Raw genomic sequence first — 20,140 nt, 5'->3', positions numbered from 1 at the left:
GAAAATAATCAGGAAAATCTTGGAACCAAAATATGGCAAGGTGATACAAAAAGTATTAAACAAGTTTATAAAAAAATAGAACGAATTTTAGAAACAGTGAGAAGGAATATCGTGTATTCTAATGACACCTAACAAGGCTAGGTGATAACTGATAACAAAAACAATTTTTTACTTTTTTAACAGAAACATTAGTGCTGTATCACAGGAGTTAAAGCAGATCTAAGGGAAATGGAAATAACACCGGGAGGAATAGGAACATGGGAAAAGTGCAGAGCGAAAGTAAAAATTTATGGGCCTCGAGCAGTAATGAAAGAAAAAAAAACTAGCGCAATGTGGACAGAAGAAAAGAGGAAAAAATGCCACCATTTGAAATGCATTGTGCAGTGTTTTAACGTGACGTGGCGGCAAGTGTGAATTGTACTTCATTAGTTTTTATTTTCTAATTGACATGCTGATCGTTCAAGCCTTAAGGGGCTCCGGAACGCCCTATACTTGCAATGTTAAAATAACGCTTATAAATTACATCTTTCGTCACAAAGTATTTGAGGTAGGAAGTTGAACTTTTTACAGATTATTTATTGGAATATGGGCTACAACTTAACACAGGGATTTTACAAAATTTTACTTCAGTTATTAAAGATGATTGTTTTTCAATTGTAATGAAAATTCACAACATTTTTTGCAATTTTTTATTTATATATTCAAAAATATAGTTTTTTGGAAAAAGGCTGTGTTAAATTATGCAGAAGGTACTGTGTAACATTTACTGAAAGTTTGAAACAAATATGTTTGGAAGATCCTTAGAAAACATGTAATTAGTATGAGAAAATAAAAGTTTTGGGAATCGAGCGACAAAGATTGGATTAACTTTTTAGTGCATTCCAGGTCCATAGGATGGATTATCTTCATCCTCTGCAAACTCTTCCTCCAGCTTCCTCTTGTTCCTCCTCCTCCTGTTTACTCTTGCTTGTATTTCTAGACTCTTTACAGCCCTGTCTGCAGCCCGAAGGCGTTCCTTGTCTAAAGCAAGCATCGCTCGTACCATGTTAGAACCTATCTTCATTCCCATATTTCTAAATACCTTTGGCTTTCCAACATTTCTCCTTTTCTTAAAAGCCTTCAGAGGATTTCTAATAACTTTCCTTTTACTCATTATTATACATCAACAAAACAGAGACTCAAGAAACAGAATTAATTACGAATATTTTCGAGATAACGACAGAGTAAATAAACATGAAACAATCGACAATCACACCAGCGATATATATTGAATCATCACAGGTTAGCCACAACACATACTTTATCTCACATCACTAAAATGTACCTGATGAACACGGACGTTAATAATAACACCATTTGACAGCAGTTTAACAGCGCCACAGTGGGTCACACCCATGTAGAACACATTTCAAAAAAAATTTAAAAATAGTTGTAGTCTTCGAAATTGAATAAATTATATATCTATTAAAAGGTCTGCAGATTCAGAAAACGCAAAAAAGTAAAAATTAAACTTTTCATGATTTTGAGCCTTTCCGGAGCCCCTTAAGCCCGGTCCACACGCAACGATCTGTATGCGCAGACATCGGCGCAAATGTCTGTACATGCAAAAGATCGCTGCAAATGTGGTGTGTTCACACGACACAAAACCCAATCTACTACTCGCCCACCATCTGTCGGTGTACAAAAGAAATATCAGTGGCAAGCGACTGCGCTCCCCGTAAACGTCAAAAATTTAATTCAGGTATTTTGAAATATAGAAATGGAGGAAGTTCTGTTGTGGTCTGTGTTCGCAACTTGTGTTGCAAAAAACATTCAGACCAACCGCAGGAAACAGAGAAAGCGGTCAAAATGGTGTAGACAGTGGCTGCTAAAGCGAAAGCAGTTTTCTCATGTAAATTTACTGCGAGATTTGAAGGGCGAACCTTAAGAAAGCCAAGCAGATCAAAATACCATAACGTTGCCTGGTGTACTTGATCTACTCCTACTTCAGATCTTCTAGATTTCTGAACTCTGGATAACTCTTTTCGGTAAACAGTTCGCAAAGAATTTTTTTTAAAATTCTGTTTGCCGAGGCGTCAACTGCTCGCAATGTTTCAATTAGAGCATTGTATGGTGCTGTCTTTTTGTCTCTGTCACTATATTCTTTACTTTTAATCTTCCACAAACATGGGTGGTTTCTATATATTTCAATGAATTCACTGACAAACTCTCGAGAACACTGACGAGTATCAGCCATTTTAATGCCCTGTGCGCACAAATACAAACACTAGACTGAGCAAACAGCTGTTTCGGGCCAGATTTGCGGCGATCTCCAGTCCACACGCTCCAACTTGTCTGCGCAGATGCGGTTTGAACCCACAGATTTGAGAGCTTTCGCTCAAACCTCCAACTCCAACTTCCAGGTTTGCACACACCTCAGTTTGGTGCAAATCTTCTGTCCACACGCAACGATCTGTCTGCGCAGATGTGATGTGCCAGACATTTGCGCAGACAGATCGTTTGGTGTGGACGGGCCTTTACATTTACGAGGACAATGAGGTTCTCTGCGATGATTTTGAAATCTTCTGCACAATATTTCTAATACTTTATCGTATCTGTTCAAAAACAATTACACATAGAGCATTTTCCGAAACTGTGACGATGTATTTGTTATTGAACATAGCTTATACAAAGTACCATATGAGCAACGGTGAAATAACTGACTTCAATCTCTCAAGTTAATAAATCACCGCAGCAGTAATTGTTCAAGTTATACATACCCATATCTAGTTAACTAAAAATCAATAAGTAGTAGTTCCTCAGTTTGGCTTCAGTGTAGGATTTTACATACATATCGTCCCCAGGCTGTAGGTTGTTATCGCTGAAATATGCATGGAAATATGTCGAAAACAAAGGATTGTATAAATATCTTTCGTTGCTTGCCTACCGATTTGTAATGTCTCTGAACTGAAGCGGTTGCAGAGAGACAGTTAGTGGGGAAGAAGCTGAATGTGTGTGGGTGGTAATATATAAGTATTGGCGAAGCAGTTTTACGGAGGCATAAAGACTAAAAATGAGTGTGGAAGAAGAAGTTTTGAGAATTCAAAAGACACTTAATAAAATGACTTCTGGAGATGGCACTGTGGGTTCCTGCTTTTTCTGTTAAATTCCTATCAGTAATTAATAACGTAAATAGCTAATGTATACACACGCACAATTTTGCGTTGGGCCACTGTTTTTGTTATGAACCTCCCTCATTGGGTTTAGTGCATTAATCCCCTCCATATGAAAAAAATTATTGTTATTATCGTGACATCGAAAGACCTTATAGATTTCTTGTATGATATGTATAGTTGTTTGGCGCGAAGTCTGTGTTTGATAACATTGGGAGTTTTCCATAACAGTGTTACTTATTTTTTTTAAAATGCTCATTGTTTTGAAGATAGCAGAAAAGAATTAGGTTGTAGACAATCTTATTTCAGAAAAGTACGTTTTTAATTGCATTGCATTCAATAAACCGAACAGTTCCGCGCTGTAATAGTAAGTTGTCGACCAACAAGACATTTTGATTTTTAGTTTATTTGGAATTAAATGTGTTATGTAAACATAAAGTTCAAACAATAGCAGTTTTCCCAAACGAATTCCTTTGCCAGAAGAGTTTGTGCGTTTTATGTGTCACCGAAAATACAAAGTTGGTGTAGAAGTATATAGCCCACCCAGTCATTAATAATACTCAAGATACTATAATTTGATCCAAATCTTAATAAATGCATAAGCTTAATATACGATCTCAAGTCACCATTCGAGGCTCAGTTGTACATATTTGTATGAAGGACTGTACCGTTTGCTAGTTCATGTTGAAGAACCTGCCTGTTTGTAGGATGGGGCCTACACAATAAATAAATAAAACTAAGTATTGCTGTTAGTCTCATCAGCCTCATCCCTACCTTCTTGTGATGCAATGTATTCGTTTTGTTATTTTCCTTTAATTCTGCCTGTACACTTGATTGAGCATGCTTCTTCCCCTTGTGTGTTGTTTTCCATTTGTGTTTTTGTTCATTCTCAGTTAAAGACATAGGCACATCGACAGCTGCTCTTCCATTATGAAGTCCTCCATGCAAGGTGCGGTAGTATCTACTATTAAGTGTGAAACAATGTAAATCATATTGATATCAATAAATGATTGAATAAAAAGCACCAAAAATTGATGTGTGCCATTAGATTATAAGAGAAAACTGTTGTTCTGTCTACAACAGATTCTTAGCAAAAGTAAGTTCGGGAAATAGTATCATATCATCAAAACAACATAACTTATGTGCTTCGTAGCATGAATTGTGCAGGGTACTGGGCTTTAGAAATGATGAATTTGAAATTGTGATAAATTTTTATTTTGTGTTTCCAAGCTTCATGCCAATATTTAGTTAATGAAATCTGTTGGTTTCATAATCTGTAGGTATTACATAGGTACAAGGAAATTTGTTGGCTGTCTCAAGAAATGACATTAGAGTGAGTGTATTTTACACATATTGTATGGTCGCAAATTGTATAAATAATTTTGTTGATTGAGCTGTTGTGTTACTGCAGTGAGAAGAACTTGTATGAGGTAATGGGAAACTGCTGTGGTTCTCTCTCTTCCTCCCTCCTCCTCTCCCCTCCCCATTACTCACTTTTTTTTTTTTTTTTTTTTTTTTAACTTCTGCATAATTTTCCTCATGTCTTAAAATGAATTCATTTGGGAAATGTGAGATGCTACCAACACATTTTATTTTCTAAAGTGCAACAAGTTGCAAGTATGTAATTTAATTCCAGGGTCAGGAGCAAGCTTTAGACTTACTAAAAGTCTTACAGAAATTGCCAGTGAACTTGGAGGTTTTGACAAAGACAAGGATTGGTATGACTGTTAATGCCCTCCGAAAGTCTAGTACAGATGAGGAAGTGATAAGTCTTTCAAAGACTTTGATAAAAAACTGGAAGAAGTTTCTTTCAGGTATGGAAATAATATATGTGCTCTTGAATTATGAAAGTTTTGGGGTTCGTTCAGTACAGCATCTGTTGGTTTCCAGGATCCAGTACACCAAACAGTAAAGATTCGGGAAACAGTTCCAAAAAGACAAAAGAGAAAGATGAGAAACCTAAGGAGACTGAAAACAAGGAAAAAGAAAAGGAGAAGAAGCCTGTTCCAACGACATTCCCTCCTGTGTCTTCAAATACAACTGATGCAGTTCGTCTAAAGTGTCGGGAATTGCTCGCTGTGGCAATTAGAGGGGATGGTGGTAAGTACTTATTGATTTACTGGATTTATTTGTTTTAGCGTAAAATTTATGATTTGACTTCCAAAATAATTCCAGAAATACCTGAGGGGTGTGCAACTCCAGAAGAACTCGCCGAGGAACTAGAAGAAGCAGTCTTTCACGAGTTTCGCAACACTGATATGCGATATAAAAACAGAATACGTAGCAGGGTTGCAAATCTAAAAGATGTAAAAAATCCTGGCCTCAGGATGAATTTCCTTGTGGGGGTCATATCTGCCAATAAATTAGCTGTAATGACAGCAGAGGTAAGAAATTGGAGACTGTGTTATTTGTAAAAGACAGCTTTCATTGTAAAAACAAGTTTTTACGTTGAGGCAGAGCTTTGTGAAATGTACAATTTTTGCGGTTGTCAATCACTTTTTGCCAAAAAATTACATAATGGCTGATGATCGAAGACATTCTACTTAAATTGTCAGTTTGTCCTTCTGGAGTTCTTTCACCAAGTAGTAATGTTTCTGTGTCAGAGTTATCATGTAGCTTTGTTTTGGTAGACATGTTTTTGTTCAAAATCTACATGTCTTTTAGTATGTTGAAGTTTTTCATGCCCAAAAATTGGGAATCAGCATACAATTTTCATCAGTGAACAGGAAGCACAAAATTCTCTCTCTTTCTAATAGCATATGAATGAACAAACTTATTTTTCATGAATATTTCTGGTTTGCTGTATGGAAAACTGATTGTCTGTTGATATGTAGGGCACATGACTGTTAAATGTGCTATATATTTGAACTATGGACAACATGATTCCATTAGGTATACAGGACACATTTCTGATAGGTGTATTACTAGAGTAGAACTGGTACTGAGTACACAGTAGAGATACTGCCCAAGTTGTTCTTCATTTCCTTAGTCATTGAAGGGATACACTTTTGTAAAGGGAAATTTGTGTTGTGAGCATGCTTCTGACACTTTTTGTGTACATTTATGTATATTGACAACTTCAGAGCTTCCCTTACATCTCGTTGTTACCTTTTCTTTGTAATACATATTTACCATTCAGTGTAAAATGCTATATCTACATCTATACTCTGCAAACCACCATGAGGTGCATGGCAGAGGGTATGTCTCAATGTAACAATTATGAGGGTTTCTTTCCTTTCCATTCATGTATGTGGCACGGGAAGAATGATTGTTTGAAATGCCTCTATGTGTGCAGTAATTATTCTACTCTTATTCTCACGAAATGCATGTGAGTGATGTGTAGGGGTGTAGTATATTTCTAGCATCGTCATTTATAGCAGGTTCTTGATACTTCATTATAGACTTTCTCGGGATACTTTATGCCGCTCTTCAAGAGTTTTGCAGTTCTGCATCTCTGACACTCTCCCGCAGATCAAACAAACCTGTGACCATTCGTGTTACGCTTCTCTGTATACGTTCAATATCCTGTCTTAGTCCTATTTGAAATGAGTCCCACACACTTGGGCCATATTCTAGAACCAGTCACTCGAATGATTTTTAAGCAGTCTCCTTTGTAGATGATTGTACTTCCCACTATTCTACCAGTAAACCGAAGTTTACAGTCTGCTTTAACTTTGGTTGAGACTATGTGATTCATTCTGGGTTGTATTAATCAAAAATTCTTAAAACAATGCACATATGTGAGAAGATATACCATATGCCCATGTCTTGGTTATCACTTGTCGTCATGGTTCAGTGTCAATGCCCTTTCTATTATCTAGGGAAACAGAAACTACATCTTCACTTATGTATAGTGTGTGAAAAAGGTGAGCTGTGTTTCAGTTGAACATAGTTCCCAGGACTTGAGTTGAGTCTTTGAAAAACTTTGCTTCCTTAGTTAGGGGATCAATTATTACCTATGAGAACAGGTTCATCAGCAGCTAATAACATTTCACATTGAAAGCATGTTTATTGTGCACACACTAAAGTGCACACAGAGCTAAGCTGCCTACATCAGCAGACAGAGGCCCTATTTATCACATAGAATGTTGTTACAAATTACAGTATTCTGTAAATAAGTCAGTCTGAGAACATTCCAGATATCACAAATCTTAAATAAGTGCAGGCTTAAGAATTCAAACCAGTATCCTGCTTGTCCACTGGAATTCAACTATATAACCTCTACACAAAAACAGTCCACACACTGTGTGGTCCCTGATCACTACAAAACAGCAATCCACAATTTCAGAGTGGAGTACCACTATGTGAAACTTGGAGTGTGTGGCAAGGGGGTCCATCATACAACAATTTCGGGGGGGGGGGGGGCTAGACCTGTGGATATGGTGTATCTCTAATATTTTGGAAGGCGAATGGCGATTATAAGTAGCCATAAAAATTTTTCATGTAGGTATTACCTTGCACACAGTTGTGGGTGCATTACTTCTTCCTTTAGTAATCTGGTGATTTATGGAACTATGACATTTAGTACAGATTTGATGACATTGCATTGAGTAAGGTAGTCAGTGTTCACTATTATTGGCGAATTTCCATTTCTCATCTTGAGAAATCACACCAAAAGGTCGGTTTCAGTTTGGTGAAATGTAACAATTGCAGGAGAAATTATCTGGTTTCTTGGTAGAAATTGAGGTGTATGTTCCCATTTTTAGAATCCCTTATGATGGTGTACATACTATCTGACAGATTGGCAGAGACCTGGCTACTGGTACCAGTTTCTGATTCTATCAATGGTCTTTGCAAATCTCAATGACCCATTGTTGGAGTGTCATGAAACGACTTCAGTATGACTGGACATAAATGAGCTGTGATGAAGAGCTATCATTTCCATCCTGTTGAGTCATAATTCCATTTGTAGAATATTCCATCCTTACATGAACACCACTCATGGGTTAGACCTTGGGCCTATTTCGACTGGGCAACCGCTGCCTACAAGGCAGTAAGAGAAGTGATCTGTGATTTTGAGACATGTGATTACCATGTCACCAGCCCCTGTAGCCATTAATGCCAGGTGATGTATCCTGTTGGTTCTGCTGTTTCTTTATTCAAGCAGCTCCTCATTTGATGAGTTGTGAGTGGGCCTCGTACATGACCTGCTGCTTCACAAAAGTCTGAACCTATGACCTTCCACACCAAAGGCAGCATCGCTAACCAGTCAACTGTGGAGTCGGTCAATGCTGACTGTTAATATGAATTCTTCTTTGACACCTCTAATGCCTCTGTGGTCTCCAGCAATGTTGGATCTTCCCTTTGTTCACCTGCAACGTTCATTAGTGCAGCAATTAATGGGCCATCTGTGTTGTGATACTCCTCCTATGGATTGAACTTCTTAGCAACAAATAGTCCAGAGCAAATAGAGACTATCGTGACAAATACAGGGGTGGTAACTGTAGGGTTGTTATAGTGAGAATCAATACTGTAACATCCAAACCCACCAAAAATAAAAACAAAATACACCTTTAAAAAAAAATGCAGATAAAAATTAGGTTGATGCCCTCATACAAGACAGTCACCACTTCTTCCAGCCTGACTATGTAAGCATAGACCAAGTGTGGTTCGAATTAAAAGAAATAATATTGATGACAAGAGATGTATTCCAGATAGATTAATGATATCTCCTGTGGTACACAATAAAGGTCATAGCACTATTGCAAAAACAATGAAAAAAAAATGCCAAATTTAAAAGAATGCAAATCCCCAAGGTAGGTGAAATTTTGCAGAAGCTCAGAGTTATCATTACCTTCAATGCAAGATGCTTTTAATAGTTTCCACAATGAAAAACTGTATGGAAATCTGCCGACAGTTGTTGGCAGCCAGCAGTTGTAACCACCAGTGTGGATGATGCACAGCACATGGTAGTATCGTTAATTTTGTGGGGCTACAAATACACTTGAATGATATGCAGTAGCATAGGCAGTTATTTGCATAATTGGATACAGAGTAGTGTGTGCAGATGCCACCTGGCATGGTCACGAGGTTTACACTGGCCATGTTATCCCAGTTAGTCTGCCACAGTACTTTGTCCCAAAGCTGCTGTTTAGCCAGCATGAAGTCTGTGGCACTTAGACAGCCACACCCCTGCCCCTGTTGGGAGAAGTAAATGACAGTTGCCAGTTTTTGAAATGTCTGTGGGTCCAGGCAGAACCTTCTCATCATCCTTATGACAACATCACAGATGTGACTATTTCTCGTGACATCTGGAACGTTGTAGCACTTGTGTCTGGGTGTATGGCGGCCGCCATCTGAGTTGACAGAGTTTAATGGTTGGGTGCAAGTCTGTGCAGTAGTGGCTGACAGTTCAGTGACGTCTTCGGCACTCGAGTACGCTGGCTTACATTGCTCGATGGACATGACTTCCTTTCCTTTTTTAGCTGGAGAGTCTGTCGTATTGACCTGTTCCATAACTAGGTAGGGTCACTGGCGATGTGGCTCCAAAGTATTACATTATGAGCCTAAAGAGAAGTGTCTGTTTGTTGATGCATGAGGGACGTGTTGATCACAACTCTTCCATCTTTTCTGGGAGTCTGGCATGAGTCCTGATGTTTAGTGGACAGGTGTTGCAGGCAAGCGAGAAATCGCTTCCCAAGCACGGGGTCCTGGGTTCAATTCCCCGCAGGGTCAGGGATTTTCACGTGCCTCGAGATGACTGGGTGTTTGAGTTGTCTTCATCATTTCATCATCATTCCTGAAAGTGGTGATATTCTACTGAGCAAAGGTTGGGAGCTGATAACCGCGAAGTTGAGCACCCCACAAGCCAAACATCATCATCATCATCATCATCATCATCATCACGAGGAATCACCTTTCAACTGCAGAGGCTCATCATACACAAGCTCTGCCACAGATGGCTGGTAGTCCTGCAGCACACTGTGCAGTTGGAGCAGTACTAGCAGGAATATGTCCACCCAAGGCCCTGTGGTGTAACATGTGATGGCAGCCTTAAGCAAATGATGAAGCATTCTACCATGCTACTAAAAACTGTGTGATATTGTGTCATTCTTTCTAGGTTACTGCAATACATCCGTGCTATTGTATGGAACACACCTGTCTCCCATTGGCGACCGTGATCAGATGTCGCCTTTTCCAGACAGCCGAAATGCTGTAAAATCATGTGACACGTTCTCTGCAGTCTGTGCTTGCAGTAGTAATACTTAGGGCTACCTGATGAAACTGTTAGGTGGATGATGAGATATGCAGCCATCAGTGCCAAACTTGCATTGATCGCAAAGTTTGTGATCTGTGCCTGTACATAGTTTATCACTGTGCCTTTGTGGCCCTGGGCATATTTATGGGTCCATGAGTGGGAACCTTTCTGCACACGAGGCCATATAAAGTGTTGTGTTACTAGCGTCTTTGAAGCGCAAATGTTAGGATGATGTACTCCATGCAGAGACTCGAATATGCTGTGATGATGCTGTTACATACAGTAGTGGCTGGTCTGGGGCTTCATCACAGTAAATTGCTATGCCATCACCTGGCAGTGGCACATGCCACAACTGAAAGGCCAGTATTTTTTGCAACATGTCCTTCAGTTCTGCAATGTTATCATGTGCAGTTCCCATTTCATTGAAATCTGTTGGCTGAAATAGGCACCTACTCTGGACAGTGTATAAGCGGCCATATTTTTGTCTCCAGTTATGTTCCAAATGTTGGTCATGAACTGAACAATGAAATTCAGATGATTCAGTTAAACAAGATAACAGTTGTTTCAGAGTTGTGAAAATGTGAACATCAGTCATCAGTGTATGTAGTGAAGATTTGGTCTTTGACCATTGCAGGCACTGTGCTGCCTCTCCGTGATACTTCTTGCATATGGCAATGACCGCCTCCTAGTCATTTGCTCTAAATCGCAGAGGAATTCGTACTACTGGTACACTATTGTTACTTGTCTCATAGCTGATGATGGATTGTATAGTTGGAACTGATGTAACTGTAGTAGCTGTGCTCTCAACTGCTCCAAATTTTCATTTGATGGTGGGATGGTGGCGGGCAGTTGACGTTCATGCTTTGTGGATTGCTGCCATTTGTGTCTCATGGTTTTTCTGTACTCGTGCTGTGTGCAAGCGAAGCTAACATTCTCACGTCGAGATCACTACTTGTAGGGTACAAATATTCATAGACAGTATATGATAGTGCAGAGTTTCATTTGCATAAATGGGTGGAGACAAACACCGTTACCGTCTGGCAGGGTCACCGGTTGGGTTCAGTCTGGCATTCTTACTGCAGGTAGTCTGCCACAGTACCAGTCAAATCCCTCACTGATGTTGCCAATGCCTTGGTATGAAAATGTGTGATGCGGAGACTACATTATGTTCAGCCTTTGGATATGCTCTAGAAACCTGCAAGAAATAGGTGTCAACAATGTTTTTGCTAGAAACAGGTGTTTCAGGGTCTAGGACTTTGTTTATATTGAGTAGTTACAATTTTTTTTTTTTTTAATATGGTATCACTTATCTGTGACTTTTTGCGTCCATCAAATAATGGTACAGAAGTAAGGACCTTGTGCGTGAACGTGTTTTGAATTACAGAACTTTTGTATCTCATTCTCATGCACATTTTCTTCTGTTTTGCTGCCAGAGATACGTATGAGAGATTAGGTGGAGAGTTTCAATCTAAGGATTTCCTACAAATTTCTAAAAGAGCGTGAACCGAGATCAAGATCTGACTGGATATTGTTGTAGGCTTATTGCACAGATCATCATACAGAGGCAAAAGTTGTCATCAAGTATTGTTTGTTAATTCTCGTTCGAAGTGGAAATATGTCACTCACTTTCTCTTGTCAACATTGTCTAAATATTACTGTTAAATCAAGATTGGTTCTGCCATTTGTTGTTACATTACTTGGTTCATATTTATTTCGACTGCAGTTTATGATGTGTTTCAGCTATGCACAACTCTTCTGTGTGTGTCACAAATGAACTAAACATATTCATTTCATCTTTTACAGATGTACCAAAAATATATGCTCTTGTAGTGTTTTGATAAACTTTTTGTCTCTGGTGACTTGTCACTATATTTTTAATTTCTGTCTCTGAAGATACAGCCTTGAGACAAGGCCTATTTGTAGAAAGGATGTCTAAAATATTTGTTATTTTTGGAGTTGCAAACTACTCATTAAAGACAGTTCATTGATATACGTGTACATTGACATCTACATGACTATTGTGCAATTCACAATTGAGTGCCGGACAGAGGGTTCATCGAACCACCGTCAACCTATTTCTCTACCATTCCACTCTCGAACAATGCATGGCAAAGTGAAATCTTAAATCTTTCCATGCGAGCTCTGATTTCTCTTGTTTTATTATGATGATCATACCTTCCTATGTAAATAGATGCCAACAAAATATTTTCACACACTGAGGACAAAGTTGCTGATTGAAAATCCTTGAGAAGGTCATGGTGCAATGAAAAATGCTTTTGTTTTAATGATTGCCACCCTAATTTGCATATCATATCCATTACACTCTCCTGCCTGTTTGACGATAATACAAAAAAAGAAAGCTGTCATTCTTTGAACTTTTTTGATGTCAGTCATGTGGACAAATGTAGTGTAAGCAGTCTTTTTAGTAGATCTTTTGCATTTTCTAAATTTTCTGTCAGTTAATCGCAATCTTTGGTGTGTCTTCCCCACAACATTATCTATGTGATCGTTCCAATTTAAGTTATTTGTAATTGTAATCCCTAAGTATTTAGTCCAATTTACAGCCTTTAATTAGTGTGTTTTATCCTGCAACTGAAATGTTGTGGATTCCTTTTAGTATTCATGTGGGTGACTTCACACTTTTCATTATCTGGAGTCAATTGCTGCTTTTTGCACAATACAGATATGTTGTCTAAATTGTTTTGCCATATGTTTTGATCATGGCAACATGGTAAACGACAGCAACATCTCTAATCTGCTGCTCAGGTTGTCTCCTAAATTTATCAGGAACAGCAGAGGGCCTATAACACTTCCTTGGGGAATACCAGATATTACTTCTGTTTTATTCGATGACTTTCCATCGATTTCTACAAACTGTTACCTTCTGAAAGGAAATCACAAGTCCAGTCACACAACTGAGATGATGCTCCATAGGCATGCAATTTGATTAGAAGTCACTTGTGATGAACAGTGTTTAAAGTCTTCTGTAAATCTGAAAGTTTGGAATTAATTTAACATCCGCTGTCAATAGCACTCATTACTTTGTGAGAATAAAGATGTAGTTGTGGTTCAAAAGAACAATTTTTTTTTGTATTTGTGTTGGCTGTTTCTCAATAAATTGTTTTCTTTGACATAACCCATAATGTTTGAACATGTTAAAAATTATTTGCCAAGAATGTTCATTTTTACCACATGTAATGTACACATAGGTATCCCAATTGAATGTTCCTCCATTTTGGTGATCTAAAATTAATTTATGGAACTCATCTGATAATCCAAGTGTATGCTTTTGAAGAATATGCAGAAATTTTGTGTGTAAATTTTCTCTACCTCAGTTTTCTCTGTTGCTGTACTTTGCCCTCCAGTGCAGCAATGAGTTGCTTGCTTACATTGCTGTCCAGCTTATCACGCTGTGTCATGCAAAGAGACATGTAGTGATGCTCATCATGCTGTATCGTGTGAAGGACATAGCAATGCTCAATATTGTAATTCTTTTTTGTTTTAAATATTTTGTGGCACACAAGGCACTGAGACAATCACGTTTTTAACAAAAAAGAATTTTCCTTTCCAGGAAAGAGAATGGCAAAGTGCTGCTTCTGGAGATTGTCATTACTGCTGTCTTTTCTACAAAGTATAGTTGTTTATAAACTGATCACTCAAAGTAACGGTATGTGCTGGAATGACCAAGGAGTATTCTGGAATTAAGTGTTGTCATCTGTCAAATGTGCTGAACAATTTGAGATGTCTGTGTGCAACAAAACAAGACACAAATGCTGTAAAATTGGGCAGCCTACCACTTACGCCTGCTTCTTGAAAGAGCTGCATGTGCCCTTGCCCCATGGGCCAGATTTGAAACAGCTTGAAGTAAATAATTACATCCCAGAAGTAATCTTAGATGAACTATATAAAGCCATTAGTGGGTATGAAGAAAGAAAAGAAACTTGAAGATTTTAGTATTTAGTAGTAATTATTAAGAATAGAAGTAACACGAGAGAAAAAATCTTGCCAAATTATTTATAAGACGACTGTAAAACAAGACAGTTGCCCACAATTGAACACTGATGTCATTGTTCTGCTTCACAAAAAAGTAGACAGGAAAGGCATAAAAAATACATTTATTAATCTCTTTTCTGTAATGTCAAAGATATTCGATAAAATTATCATCAAGCATACAGAAAAAAACTTTAATCAGGTTATGGTAAAAGCAGACCTAAGAAGTGGCTATAGCACAGCTGCTGTTTGCATATCATGAATGAAATTACAGAGACAACAGTGAGTATGAATTATCACTTGCCTCGTATTCATAGAGTTTGAAATGTTTTTGACTGTGTGTCAAGTGAATCTACACTAACAGTCCTCAAGAAACAAGACCCTGATTCAGTATTTGTTAGTAACTGTATATTACACAATGTATACAACAATGAGACACCTTCCATAAGACTCCCATCAGAATAGTGAGTAATTAAAGAGTTAAAAGAGGAGTCACACAAGGAAATTATGTATCACGAAAACAGCTCTCAGCATCCCTGGAAGAAATTTTCAGTTCCATAAATTAGGAAGAAGAAGATGGAATATGTGTTCAGGGAATGTATTTGAAGCAGCTACATTTTGCAGATGGCACTGTACTCTTTGCCTCTAGATAAACTTATATAATGAATCAAATAACTTAGCGCAAGTTTGAGCGAGTGTCCTGAAAATCAATTATAATGAGACTAAAATATTGCATAACCAATACATTGAGAAGGACATTGTACAAATAAAAGCTGTAGAGACTGTTAAAGATGTTTTGTATTAATGGCAGTGGACAATAGTGACTAGACAAATGTAAAAAGAAATGAACACAAGGGTAAAAATAATCTGGAGTGCTTTTAATAAACTAAACAGGTTCTATACAATGAAGATTCTGAGCCATCTGGAATAGAAAGTTGGCAGTTAATTTATCTTACCAGTTTTCAGTTATTCCACTGAACAAAGACTTTTAGTATGAAAACCATTCAAAAACTGGGTGTTGTTCAGCAAGCAATGGAGAGATAAATACTGAGAATTACCAGGAGAGATAGCAAAGTAAACAAATGGATCAGGGAACAAACTTGAATGGAACCTACAACGAGGGGAATGAATGGATGGTAGATAGACCAAGAAAATTCTTTGTGATATTCCAAGACATATGTAATGGTAGGGAAATTAGATAACATCAGAAAATATGCAGAGGCAACAGTAATGCATATAGCTGAAGATTGTAATGAATTAGGTAAGTATAGAGGAGGCCTTTATGTAACAACGAATGATGATGATGATTTTCCTCTAGTATTCTTTTGTGTGACACTGAGTTTTCATGTAAGTGACCAAATTGTTATATTTTTGTGATGGGCACTAGATGTTTGACATACCAGCCATTCATATTTAAATAAGCACTTACCTGCGTGATCTCTCTTTTTTTTTTTTTTTTTACATGAGATTGTGAATTATATTTGTATTCAGTTGAGAGAGAAACTAATTAAATTTGAAACACATTGTGGGTAACTGCCATTTGTAGTTACGCACAATGCCTATCATATTAATGAAAACAGGACCAGAGGTGCAACCATTAATTACAGCTTCAACTTCGAAAGTCATTTGTAACAGCTTTAAAACTTGAACCAATTAGTGCACCTCAAGCACAGCTATTCTTAAATTTTTGAAGGAAATGGCAAGTGATGAGATGAAGAGCTTAAGGAACAAGTTCTTGAAGGAGTCTATCAATGATGCCCAGCTGGCTACTGTCCAGGGAACAAAGACAGACTTGTTGAAATGTGGCAAGTGCAAGAAAAGGAATTGTACATATAACCAGGTAATCAACTCTAGTGCAATTTATTTTATTAAAAATTTACTTTTAATAAGAGTGAACAAGTAGTAACAATTTGAATCTGAACCATTTTTCTCCTTTAGTAAGCTGCACCTACACTATGTAATCAAAAGTATCTGGACACCTGGCTGAAAATGACTTAAAAGTTCGTGGCACCCTCCATTGGTAATGTTGAAATTCAATATGATGTTGGCCCACCTTTAGCCTTGATGACAGCTTCCTCTCTCGCAGGCATACATACAGTCATGTGCTGGAAGATTTCTTGGGGAATGGCAGCCCATTCTACACGGAGTGCTGCACTGAGGAGAGGTATCAATGTATGTCGGTCAGTGAGGCCTGGCAGGAAGTTAGCGTTCCAAATCATCCCATATGTGTTCTATAGGATTCAGGTCAGGACTCAGTGCAGGCTAGTCCATTACAGGGGTGTTATTGTCGTGTAACCACTCCGCCACAGGCCGTGCATTATGAGCAGGTGCTCGATCGTGTTCAAAGATGCAACCGCCATCCCCGAATTGCTCTTCAACAGTAGGAAGCAAGAAGGTACTTAAAACATCAATGTGGGCTTGTGCTGTAATAGTGCCATGCAAAACAACAAGGGGTGCAAACCCCCTCCATGAAAAACACAACCACACCATAACGCCACCGCCTCCGAATTTTACTGTTGGCACTACACACATTGTCAGATGATGTTCACTGGGCATTCACCGTACCCACACTCTGCCATTGGGTCGCCTCATTGTGTACTGTGATTCATCACTCCACACAATGTTTTTCCACTGTTCAATCGTCCAGTGTTTATGTTCCTTACACCAAGCAAGGCGTCATTTGGCATTTACTGGCGTGATGTGTGGCTTATGAGCAACCGCTTGACCGTGAAATCCAAGTTTTCTCACCTCCCGCATAACTGTCAAAGCACTTGCAGTGGATCCTGATGCAGTTTGGAATTCCTGTGTAATGGATAGACGTCGGCCTATTACATATTATGACCCTCTTCAACTGTCGGCAGTCTCTGTCAGTCAGCAGATGAGGCTGGCCTGCAAGCTTTTGTGCTGTACGTATCACTTCACTATTACATCGGAAACAGTGGACCTAGGGTTGTCTAGGAGTGTGGAAATCTCGCATACAAACGTATGACACAAGTGGCACCCAATCGCCTAACCAAGTTCGAAGTCTGTGAGTTCCGCGGAGCATCCCATTCTGCTCTAATGATTATTGAGGTTGCTGATATGGATTATCTGGCAGTAGGTGGCAGGACAATGCACCTAATATGAAAAACAAATGTTTTTGGGGTGTCCGGATACCTTTGGTCACATAGTGTATATCAGGTTGATGGTAATACATAACCGTATTACAATTGTAATCTTAGCAGTCCATGTGATATAGAAATGTGGTGGAAAAGCTAAACTTTTGCTTATGAGGACCCACTGCACTGGCTTATATATGGCTGTTTCGCACACAGCCCAGCGCAGTGCCGCCTGCGCCATCTGTGCCAATGTGAGGCAGCCTCTGTAGGCCACCCATGGAGGTGCGCACTGTTTAATTATGCGCGCTCACTGTATAAGGTTACAGCAGCTGAGATTTGTTTTTTTAGGCACTGGTTTGTGGATGTTTGCAGGCGTGTGTGGCCCAGTTGCCAGCTTAATAAAGATAAAATTGTTTAGACCATATAATACATAGATCTAACAGGTTTCTTATTCTGTATTTTTCAGGTTCAGACAAGGAGTGCTGATGAACCTATGACAACATTTGTGATGTGTAATGAATGTGGAAACAGGTGGAAATTTTGTTAAAAGATCTCCCACAGTAAAACTACTTGAAATGTTCGCATGTTAATTGCCCACAAATGTTAGAGACCTATAACTTGAAGCTAAAATGTGTGTTCATTATCCTTCAGTATGTTAATGTCTCCATTTTATTGCTTACATGATAAGACTTAAACAGTGTAAGATGATTGTACAAATTTAACTTCATTTGGGGGTTGTGTGGTGCTAGATTCACATGACACGTTCATGATACTGATCAAAACTGTCCAGAATCAATATAAATTATAAACAAATATTCCACCAGTGATTGATATTCACTTGTCATCAGGTCGTACATCTGTTGCATAAATGTTTCACAGTGGTGTGTAAGCTATCGGAAGCATTCTATAAACTTGTAATTGTGTAAAAAAGAATTCCAAATATGATATATGTTTGCAGCATCAGGTTGCTTTTTGTTTTCATAAGTCGTCGTATAAGTAATGCAGTGGTGAGATTGGGTAGCTTCATAAACAATTCTGCACTCGTTTAAATGTATCAAGAATGTGATTCTTGTAGACCAAGACACTTTAGGGTTAATGAATACTGATGACATGCAGTAAGACAGGTTTACTGTACACTTTCACATTTATTATTTGCTTTTCCGATTTTTTGTTTTGTTTTTGATGTTTGGTGGTAACTTAATAATCTTCCATTTCATTTCTCCACCCTCCTTCCTCTCTCCCACCCTTCCTCGCTCGCTCCCTCCCTCCCTCCCTCCCCATTCAGCATTATTCTTCTTGAAAAGTAAAAGGAAAATTCTGGGAATTTATGCTTCTACTTTTCCATTCAAACAGTTGTTCTCATTTCTGTAGCTGGTATTTCTATACCAGGTAGAGCTTTGTCTATAATCTTTTGTGTGTGTTTTGAGTGAATATTAATGTTATAAAGTCATTACATTTATTGTAGTAACAATAAATTAAGATAAATCTGTTGAAATTGGAGATCCTTGGAGGTCTTGGTGCTACAGTAGGTGTGCACCAGTTTGTGGTCTTGGATACATTTTGATCAGAAATCATGCTTTTGATGTAAATACAGATGTTGCTTTTTTGTGTACTCATTGATGACAATTATGTTTTAATAAAAATTTTTACATACATTGTTTTAATCCCAAGATGAACTTGTGAGCAATGTATCAGACACACTGTATAATATTGAGAATGACATGTAGTTGTGTTAGCTATTACAAATAATATTACATAGAGTGGGTTAACTGAGTTTTCAGTACCTTGTGCACTTTTGTTTGCTATCAGCTCATTGAACTCCGTATCACATTATCAATTTCTATACAATTTAATGCCAAGTTCTGTGACATCAGCGCTAATGTGTTAGTTAAATATAAACTTCAAGGTCTGTGCTTCAAACACTTATTTGAATTTGTTTTTGTACAGTAACTCAGTAGAACTGTAACATAAAATAAATTCTTTATATTGTATTTTGCTTTGACCTAATAAGAAAAGACAATGTTTTGCTGCCCTTTTGCTTGCTCCAAGAAATACTATCTTAATTATAAAATGTCAAACTGTAATTTCAGTGCATTACATCAGCTGTAATTGAAAGACACTGCACTAAGCAAAATCTGGTCTGGGAAATATTTTAAGTAAGACTGATGTGAGACTGATCCATGTTAATGAATGTCTAGAAGATGATGGAAATTGCCACCATTGACAACAGTGCTTGATTTCCCACGTGAGAGACAGGCATAACAGCTCTGCTTGAGTGATAGCAGGATAGCATTTCAGTGTTCTGCTGTAGCTCTTTGAGTGTGCGTGGATTATCCGAGTACTGTTACCCTTAAGTTAGCCCCACAGGTAAAAATTGCAGGAACAGATGTCAAGCGATTGAGATGACCAGAAGATTGCACTGTCTCTGCTGATTGTCCTTTCCTCACTGGACACCTCATGCACTCGTGACAAAGTTGTCAAGACAGTGTATGCTGTTGCTCCATCTTGCTGAAAATATCCATACAGTCTTTATAGACGTCTATGAGTTCATTCAAATGTGGATTAAACACTTTCTGGGCATACTGATCAGCATTAACAACAGTGTGGTGAAAGAATCGTATTATAATGCAGACACCAGTTGTTGCACACCAGGCAGAAATCTTGATATTAGGCAGTTGGTCTTCGAAGTATTGAAGAGATTT

General features: G+C 38.2%; 1 protein-coding gene across 2 annotated transcripts; it reads left to right on the top strand.

Moving 5' to 3' along the window:
• Positions 1–2,935: 2,935 nt before the first annotated feature.
• Positions 2,936–19,108, top strand: LOC126161781 (transcription elongation factor S-II). Of its 2 annotated transcripts, none has more exons than XM_049917850.1 (6): positions 2,936–3,121; positions 4,789–4,966; positions 5,043–5,252; positions 5,328–5,536; positions 16,034–16,180; positions 17,905–19,108. In XM_049917850.1, exons 1-6 carry the CDS (start codon positions 3,053–3,055, stop codon positions 17,983–17,985), a joined length of 894 nt encoding a protein of 297 aa, XP_049773807.1. In that variant the 5' UTR covers positions 2,936–3,052; the 3' UTR covers positions 17,986–19,108. The 2 variants fall into 2 exon arrangements, with proteins under 2 accessions (XP_049773807.1, XP_049773809.1); XM_049917852.1 differs by lacking the exon at positions 2,936–3,121 and adding an exon at positions 3,450–4,101.
• Positions 19,109–20,140: the final 1,032 nt, after the last annotated feature.

This window comes from Schistocerca cancellata, chromosome 2 (genome assembly GCF_023864275.1).
Source record: "Schistocerca cancellata isolate TAMUIC-IGC-003103 chromosome 2, iqSchCanc2.1, whole genome shotgun sequence".
Classification (NCBI taxonomy): domain Eukaryota; kingdom Metazoa; phylum Arthropoda; class Insecta; order Orthoptera; family Acrididae; genus Schistocerca; species Schistocerca cancellata.
This window is presented reverse-complemented; position numbering and strand designations above follow the sequence as displayed.

Coding starts and splice junctions, on each gene's coding strand:
- LOC126161781 (XM_049917850.1), top strand. CDS start 3,053: ATGAGTGTGGAAGAAGAAGTTTTGAGAATTCAAAAGACACTTAATAAA. Junction 5,253..5,327: donor GGCAATTAGAGGGGATGGTG/GTAAGTACTTAT, acceptor AAATAATTCCAG/AAATACCTGAGGGGTGTGCA. Junction 16,181..17,904: donor GGAATTGTACATATAACCAG/GTAATCAACTCT, acceptor TGTATTTTTCAG/GTTCAGACAAGGAGTGCTGA.